Raw genomic sequence first — 8884 nt, forward strand, 5'->3', positions numbered from 1 at the left:
AGGTTGGGCTTCCCAGTTCTGGCCCCTGCCAACCTTTCTGGCCTTCCAACTCGCCTTGCTTTGCCAGGTTCTATGCTCAGCTTCAGTGAAGCCTTCAGAGAAGCCTTCCCCACCCTCCCCTGGTCTCCCCTCTACCTTCTCCAGGGATAGCCCCCTTCTGGGTGGGACATACTGCTTCTGTCTCGGTTCCTCCACACCACCCACCTCTGCCCTGGACCTCCCCACCACTCACTTGGGCCGTAACAGACTTATGGCTGTCCTCTGCCCCCAGGCTAGCCCAACTCAAATCCATATTCCACAGAGCTTGAAGGGAGCTCTCCGGAGAACAGCCCCTGATCTTATTTATTACCCCTCCTTCCCACACCTTCTGATGGTCCCCACAGCCTCCATGGTGGAATGCTAGCCCCACCCCCTGCACAGCACTCTGAGCCTCTGGAGTATATGTGCCCTGCGTGCCTCTCTCGGGCTCGTCTCCTGACATGCTCAGCCTTGCCCCACACCCACGTGGTTCCTGGCCTCTGCACAAGCTGCCTTCGGTTTGGGATCCCTTCTTCCTCTGTGGCCTACCCTACCCTGTGTGGCTCAATCCTGACTCACCTGTTACTACCTAAACCCAGGGTCCCTATTCACCCTCATACCAGCCCAGCCTGGGTTAGGAACCCCTGCTCTACTACAACGCCCAAGACATAGCATGTGCCTGCCCTGCTCTCCTCGGTGCATTAAGAGAGCTCTCTCCTGAGCATTTAATGCCATCACTAGCTTCCCAGAGGGCAGGGCCTGGCTCTGACTTCTCCCTGGGTTGTCCCAGCACCTGGTGAGGGGCTGTAAAGTGAAGTCTGCTGGACCGGCAGGAGCCCGGGCAGTTACCTTCCTGCCCTTCTCCTGCACACTGCTGACGATGCGTTTCACCTCGTCGGCATAGGCCGTGGCGGGGTCGGGGTGGTCCTCCCGATAGAGGCCGCGGTACGTGTCTGGCAGTGGTGCCTGTGAGTGGGTAACAGCACCAGGTCACCCAGGCCCGGGGTGAGTCCCAACCTGTGGTCAACCTGGGCAGTGCCTACCACGTCCCTACCACGTGGACCCACTCCTTCTGGCCATCCAGGTCCCGGAACTTGTAGGGACTGATGTCAATCAGGGAGCTCAAGTGGCCATGATAAGCACTGGGGGAAGAAAAAGGGGTGGGTGTGGGCTTAGAAGATGCACAGGGAGGGCCTGCCTTTCTGATCCCTGAACCCTGGGCCGGGAGAGCACAGGACATACCACTTCCCAGCTACGCCATAATGGCTCACCACCTAGCCTCTCTCTGTTCAGTTTTCTTCCCCGTAAAATGAGGGAGGCAAGCTGTCATACATATGAAATGTGGTGACGCTCTAGGGCTGGCCTGACGTCTTGTGCAGTAGGGAGCTGCTGTCGGAACGTTTTAAATATCTCATTGCATGGAAGAAGCTATCACCTTTTCACAAAGCACTATGCTCCCCAGAAGCTGCCCTCCCAGAACAGGGTCCTGTGGGTAGGCAGCTCCTGTGGGGGTCTCTGAGGCCCTAGCCTCTTCCTGTTGTGCTCCCCCCGTTGAATAAGCCCTCACACTTCCTGGCCGAAGGCACCCAGAAACAGTCCCACCGATCCCCCATGCGTCTGCAGGCCCCAGGCTTCTGGAAGCAGCAGGGCTCTGAGATACACTTACTGGTCTATGACCACCACATCCTGGTGTCCTGTGAACTGGCGGGCCAGCCGCAGGGCCAGGTCATTGGCTTCTGACCTACGACAGAAAAGGTGGGTCCTGCCAATCCGCCTCGGGGCAGCCCCGCTCAGAGCTGCAGCTCTGCTTTCCACCCTGGATGACTGCTTCCCAGAGAGAGACTCTTCAGGATGGAGGAAGCCTGCCTGTCCACCAGCAAGACGATCATCCCATCTGTCATCCACTCACTCACTCAGGAAACAGTTATCAAATGCTCTCTGTGCTAGGCTCGATGGTAGGAGAGGGAGCTTAAAACAATCAGCACAACGGGCCCTGACCCCAATGGAACCGACATTCTGATATACCACAGAGGCCAAAAGCCAAAGAAAGACAATAACAACCAGTTTGATTGATACTACAATGGAAACAGGGTATTGAGGGAGAGCACCAGCGAGAGGCACTTCTTTAAATGCAGGGGCCTGAGAAGGTCTCTGGGAGGAAGTCCTGAGGGGTAAGTTTCCAGGCCAAGGAAGCAGCACATGCTAAGGACCCATGAAGGAAAAGACAGCGAGAGAAGACAAGGGACGCCAGAGGCAGGGCGAGAGTCAGGAGATGGAGGGGGCACATAGAGGCTGGGCTTCTGGGCCTTGGAAGGACGGTGGATTTTATTCTTAGTGCTATGAGAAGCTGCTAAAGGGTTTTAATCTGTGAAGGGTCATGACTCAGCTCCCATTTTTGGAGGAAGCCATTGGCTGTGCATGTCTAATGGAGGAGGAGAAGGGAATGCAAGTGGAAGTGGGGGGATCTGGGAGAAGGACGGTGGCTGTCCAGGGAGAAGGGTGGTGGCCATGGAAATGGAGAGAGGTGGATGGATCTGGGGACAGGCTAGGCAGAGCCTGACATGGGACTGGGAGGGGTGGGGATGGGGTTTGGCCTTGAGCAACCAGTAAATAGCGGTGCTGTTTATAAGGCAAGACAGGGTGAGGTGCGTGGAGATGGTCTTCTTAGTAAGGTCTTGGGAAGGCACCCGGGAGTGTCAGGGGGACAGCCAGTGCCATGTTCCCACACCAAGTATTGGTGGAAGATAGTCAGACATGAGGCACGGGAGATATTTGTCAGATGTGCGGTGGGCAGTTAGAAACTGGAGTCTGGAGCACAGGGGAGACATCTGGGCTCGAGACATACATCTGGGAGTCATTGGCCTATAGAGGATATTTAAAACCATGGGAATGGATGGGATCACGTAAGGAGAGGGTTCACGGGGAAAATGGCCCAGGACCTACCCTGCAGGCTAGGGGAGGAGGGATTGGCTGAGGAGATAGTGAAGGAGCAGCCAGAGAAGCTGGTGGAACACCAGAAGAGCACTGGACTCTGGAAGCCAGAGAAAGAATTTCCAGAGAAAGAGGTTAACTCTGCTAAATGTTGCTGAGAGACAGGGTGAGACAAGGGCAGCAAAGAGGCCACTGGATGCAACGTGGAAGTTTCTGGAATCTACCCAAGAGTAATTTTGGTGTGGAAGCCAGTGAGGATATTCCTTCCTCCCCTGCTGAGGAAGCACTGGGCCCAGCTCCAGTGCTGTTTGTGGTCCCAGAGAACCGGACCAGGAGTCTGACACCTTGGATTCCACTTCTGGTTCAATGGACAATCCCGAACAAGTGAGTTTCTTTCCTCATCTGTAAAATGAAGACTGGAGTACTTCTGGGAGTAATTCCCACCTCCCAGAAACCACTGGCAGGGAGGGAGAGGGGGATATTAATAGAGGTACTATGGAAATGGCAATGATTATGGTAATAATCATTAGTATAATCCAAACACTATTACCTAAGATTTGTGGAGATGCTCTCTCTCAGGGGTGCTATACTGAACCTGCGTCACGTTACCTGCTAGTTCCATCTTCACTGTCACTCCTGAGTCCAAGCCACCATCAGCTGGCTACTGAACTGGCTCCTAACGGTGTCTGCTTTTGTTCTCCCTACCCCTGATTATATCACTTCCCTGATGGCTTCCCCATGCTTTTTTAGAATAAAACAGATTGCTCATTCGGCAATAGGGCTATAGGTGACCGGGTCCTGACTCCATCTCCAGCAAAAGCCTGAGCCCTCTTTCCTCCCTCACTGGCCTTCTTTCCTTTCCTATAATGTGCTAGCATGCTGTGCCCCTTCCTGCCACAGGGCCTTTGCACAGACTGTTCCCCAAATTGACCAACCGGAAAGAACACTTTGGATGGGTGGTCAGCATCCTTCCTTTCCTTCCTCACCTAGTTCTCTCCTGATCATTCTTCAGCTCTCAGCTTTATGCCACTCATTCAGGAAAGACTTCTCTGAACAGCTCAAGTTCCCCCCACCACTTTATGTCTCACTATGTCCTATGCTTTTCCTCTAGGCTATGAGTCCTGTTTGTAATTCTGCATTTCTTTGAAGAAATCACTAGATATTTCTGCTACTTACTGAGCAAGCTGAAGGCAGGGATTTTGGCTTTATCCCTCAGCCCTGGGCCTGTATAATTATGAGGTGGAAATATAAATACATGATCTCACTCAACCCCAACAACCATACTGCAAGGGAGGGAGTGGCCTCCCTGATGAAGAGACCAGGAGACTGGAGCCGACACAGTAAATCGCCGGGATCTACCACTGGGATGTGCAGGAGCTGCAGCCATCTCACTCTCCGGGGGCTGGCCGCCATCCACTTACCCAGAATTCAGGAAATAAAACACACAGAGTGTCTCTGGCAGGGTCCTGGACAGCCTCTGTGCATAATCCACAAGGTGGTCGTGCAGGTATCGGCTGTTGGTGTTGAGTACCTGGTTCTGTTCGTGCGCCGCCTGCACCACGAGAGGGTGGCAGTGCCCAACTGGAAGAGGCCCACTTCCGTCACCCAGCCGGGTCCTGACCAGCCCCAGCGCACCTCCCCCAGCCCAATCCATAACACGGACACGGACACGAAGAACCACAGTTAGTGAGCAAGAGGTGAAGTGGAAAGGGGCAGAGGGGTGGTGCTGAAGATGGTAGGGGCAAGAGAGAGATAGATACAGGTTTTGGAGAGGGAGACCTAAAAAGGAGTCCCTGAGATTCTGCCAGAAAACATCTGGCAGAAAACTCATCTTCCCGAGGCCCCCTGGTAGACAAGGGCAGGCATGGGAGTGGCAATGGGTGGCGGGGTGGTGGGGAAGGGGGTCTGTTAGTGGGCTTGACCTTTCCAGTCGCTGGGGGTTGGAGGTGATCTTGATTGCCAGAGGCCAAGGATAACAGTTACAATGAACATGTACTGGGAGGTAGGATGGGCCAGGCACATTCAAAGCAAGATATGTGAATTATCTCATCTCACTTCATCCTCCAAAACACAGGAGGCTTAGAGAGCTATTATTTTCATGTCTGTTTTGCAGATGAGCAAACCAAGATGATGAAATTAAGGAATGTGCCCAAATCACAAAGCTAGTAAGTGAAGAACAGGGATTTGAACCCAGATAGTCCCAGTCTCAAGCCTCTGCTGTTAACCAATATGCCTGCTAAGTCAAGGGTCCTCTTACTTCAGTTAGCTACGGTGCTTCCATCCGGATCACTGAATTCCTATTTTGTTTTCCTTGCCCAGCATCTGAGCCGGTCACTGGGGCTGAAGCCCTGCTACGACCCCCTGCACTTGGACAGGGTCCTGCAGAGCACCTGGGGCTGGGCCATCTCTTGCAACCCAAGCTGGACTGGACCCCCAGACCTAAATCTCTGACTCCTGCCTGGGTCAGCATGGCTACTACTCAGAAACGTCTAGAGCTATGCCATAAAGACTACACCTTTTTTGGACAAGGATGCTGGCCCAGCTCTACTCAGGACACTCCCGAGCAAGGTTCAAAGTCTTAGCCTGCACCCAGTCCCCCACCCCAGCCTGTGGGCCCATACCAACCGTGAGCCACATTGTTGATGCAGTCGAGGTACTCAGCCCCCTGCTCATCGTACATGTACTGTCCCTGGCCCCGGACAATCTTAACAGGATCCTCAGGAAAAAAGAGTCTGCAGGAAGAGCTGTGGGGACAGGCAAAGGGTGGTCAACCAGGTCTGAAGACCAGAAGGGAAAAGTCTACTTATCACAGGCCCCCCCATCCCTTCCACCTTTCCGGAAAGGAGAAGAGCTTGCAGACCTATGTGGTGCTTCTCTACCTCTGGCCTCCTTACTCTACAGGTGGCTGGACAAAGTTCCCGAGAAAAGGATGGAGCAAAAAATTGCTAACAATTAAATAGTTTCTTCAGTCAATTTCAAGGCAAAGTGGTCACCGTCATTTCTGCACGTGCTCCAGACTCACGGGGCCTTCTGTGAGCTTCTGCTTCCTTCCTAAGATGGGGATGGGGGCAGGTACCCACATTACGTGGCCAGCTCTCAGCCCTCAACTTGCCCTGCCAGCCAGGGGCCCGGCAGCCCTGCAACGTGCCAAACCCTTGCTCTACCCGGAGGCTACTCTAAGGCCACTCCCCACCGCCACCTTTCGGCCCCTCCCTGGGTCACTGTCAAGCCGGGCCGAGGCCCTGCAGACCAGCTCTCAGGAGGTTTGGGGGGGAATCCTCCAGGGTGCCAGGGCAAAGGCCTTCTTCCGGGGGCAAAGGCTTCCCAGCGAGGATGCCAAGAGCCCGGGCAGAGTCAGCGGGTGGGGATGGTCCGGAGAGGACACTGAGGGGGCCCGCGTCAGAGGTCGCTCGACCCGGACGCGTGGGGAGCCGGCTTAAAGCCAGCCGAAAGCAGCCGGGGTGAGGCAGGGCGGGGCGGGGAAGCCCAGCGCCTCGGGCCATACGCGCGCGCCCCCGAGTGCGCCGTGCGCGCGCGCCTCTTGTGCGCCGTGCGCGCGCACCTCTTGTGCGCCGTGCGCGCGCGCCTCTTGTGCGCCGTGCGTGCGCGCCTCTTGTGCGCCGTGCGTGCGCGCCTCTTGTGCGCGCCGCCCGCGCCGCCCGCGCCGCCCGCCGCGTACCCGATGAACCGCCGCCTCAAGCCCAGCGTGTCCGCCTTTGCGCGCCCGTCGGCGGCCATGGCGGGGCGGCTGCGAGGGCGGGGAGCGGCAGTCCGCGCAGAGACGCGGCCGAAGAGAGGTCTCGCCGCGCGGCCGCCGTCCCAAGGCCCCGCCCGCCCTAGCACCGCCCCCCGCCGCTCCCGACGGAGGCCGTCGGCGCCTTGGGCCCCGCCCCCGAAGCCGCGGGCCGCGCTGACTTGGTTCGTTCATGCGGCGAGCGGGCCTGGCGCCCCCGCCCCCGAGGCGGTCCTTGGTTTCCGTCGCGCGGGACCCGAGCTTTCGCCCGCCTTGCCGACGGCTGCTCCGGCCTGGCTCCCTGGGCCGCGCCCCGGGTTGCCCGCCAGCCCCGCCGGCCGGCCTCGTCCGCGGCCTCGGGCCCAGCGTCTCAGTCGGCAGACCCCGGCCCCCGGGCTGCCGCGCACGGCGAGGGGAGCGGCTGCCTCCTTCGAGGAGGATATGACATGCCTAGAGAGTCCCCCCTTTGGGCAGGAGGAGAGTTGAGCGGACGACTGAAGGCTCCCTGACTCGGATAATGCGTGCGAGCAGACCGAGACCAGGCAAGGCGAAGGGTTGTGCCCCTAGGCGCGCGCCGAGCCTGCGGCAGAGGCTGGGCGCAGCTCGGGCCTCCTTGACTCCCAGCCCGGTAAGTCGGGGGAGGCCGCGAAGGGGCGAGGAAGCTAGGAGAGCAGAGCTGGACCTTCGCCCGGGGTGGGCCGCTGAGACTTCTGCGCTGATGAACCCTAGGAGGGGAGACCCTGCCTGCCTGCGCTTCCTGTTCTGCGCCTCTCCGTGGTTCCCAGCCCGCGGCTTTGCTCCCTCATCGCTCCTCTTCCCCCACCAGAAGCTTGTAAAATGCTTACGATGTTGACTAAGGAACGTTTTGAGTTTCTTACTGTTAAATGTAAAGCAGAATCGAACTCTTTACATGATTCTTGAAAAAAAAATTACTCCCAAATTAACAGAGAGTTTGTTTGTGGCTTGTACTTCTTTTGAGGGGCACCCTCTCCTGTGTGTGTGTGTGTGTGTGTGTGTGTGTGTGTGTGTGTGTGTGAAGTGTGAGTGGGACCCGGGTCACTGGTTTTCTTGCAGTATCTCCTCCTCTTTGGTGAAGAGACCCATCAGCACTCCATGCCTTCCAGGTCCAGCTTTGAATGTAGTGTGTGTGTCTGAGAGCCCTCTTTGGGAGTCCTCTGTTTCAGTTTATGGCACAAACTGCAGCCACAGCTGAGGCCCAGGGCAGCTCAGAGAAGGCAGGCTGGCTCAGGGGCTTTTCCTGCCCCAGGGTAGAGGGTGAGAAGGCTGCGGTTGGGTTGGCCCACATCTCACATGTCCAGGGTCAGGAGGAGGCCACAGTAGACCCGGCCATTTCCGGGGCCAAGATCAGGAAGCAGCATTCACGAAAAACTTACCTGGTCTTGGTCCCAAATTCTGGAGCGGTAACCCTCACACCTTTGGAATTTGCACAGATAGGAGTGCCTTTTGTTTGTCATGCTCGGACCACACCTGATAGTTCATATGCAAAGGAGATGGCAGGGTGGGGCCAGCCACACCTGTGGTTTTAGGTGGGGGTGGGGACCTGGCCACAATGGAAAGACCAGGTGATTAGGGGGGTGGGGCTTTGAGCCTCATCCTCTCAGCCCCGCTCCCTAATCTCTGGAGTCAGAATTGAATTGAGTGTGTTACCACACTGTTGGTGGTTGGTGCCAGAACTGGTGAAAGTTTTTGATACTGATAGAACCAGGGTATCTCCCCTTCTCCCTGCTCAGGAAAGCCAAATCCTACCTGCCCCTGGCCCTATGCTCAGCCTGCCTTGCTCCATTATCTTATGCCCAGCCTTTGAGACAGCATTGGATGTCAAGAGGGCAGGGGAAGGGAAGAAGTGACTGAACCAAGATTTGAGCCCAGGGGCAGCGTTGGCATTCTCGGTGAGTTGATTTGTCATTGGAGAGGACTGTGCCATGCGTTTCAGATGTTTGCTAACCCTGGCCTTGCCTGCCAAATGCCAGTAGTGACCCCCGCATCGTGTGACAACCAGAAGCATCCCGTGAGGTTCCTGGAGTATCCTAAGGATCTGGGGGAAGGAGATCTGGGTGAGCCTACCCCTCCCGGGCTTCAGCTTCATGTGCAAAAATGGGATAGTGATCTTTGTGCTTAGTTCAGCTTCCCTGGCTCTCAGGAGGGCTGGATAAATGTGCTTCCCTCTCTTCCTTTGTGTCA

General features: G+C 56.6%; 1 protein-coding gene across 8 annotated transcripts in view; it reads right to left on the reverse strand.

Moving 5' to 3' along the window:
* Nucleotides 1–6765, reverse strand: part of PHYKPL (5-phosphohydroxy-L-lysine phospho-lyase) — a 35645-nt gene extending 28880 nt beyond the window's left edge. For 3 of the 8 annotated variants that reach the window (XM_077137813.1, XM_077137812.1, XM_077137818.1), the window contains exons 1-6: nt 6629–6761; nt 5575–5693; nt 4371–4530; nt 1685–1759; nt 1073–1160; nt 868–984 (exon numbers count right to left, since the gene is read on the reverse strand). In XM_077137813.1, coding sequence (XP_076993928.1) covers nt 868–984; nt 1073–1160; nt 1685–1759; nt 4371–4530; nt 5575–5693; nt 6629–6687 — 618 coding nt within the window. In that variant the 5' untranslated portion in view covers nt 6688–6761. Of the gene's footprint in view, nt 1–811; nt 985–1072; nt 1161–1684; nt 1760–4370; nt 4531–5574; nt 6449–6628 lie in introns of those variants that run through there. The other 5 variants (XM_077137816.1, XM_077137815.1, XM_077137819.1 and 2 more) reach the window with 5 other exon arrangements.
* Between the last annotated feature and the right edge of the window lie 2119 nt (nt 6766–8884).

The sequence above is a fragment of the Tamandua tetradactyla genome, chromosome 20 (assembly GCF_023851605.1).
Source record: "Tamandua tetradactyla isolate mTamTet1 chromosome 20, mTamTet1.pri, whole genome shotgun sequence".
In the NCBI taxonomy this organism is placed as follows: domain Eukaryota; kingdom Metazoa; phylum Chordata; class Mammalia; order Pilosa; family Myrmecophagidae; genus Tamandua; species Tamandua tetradactyla.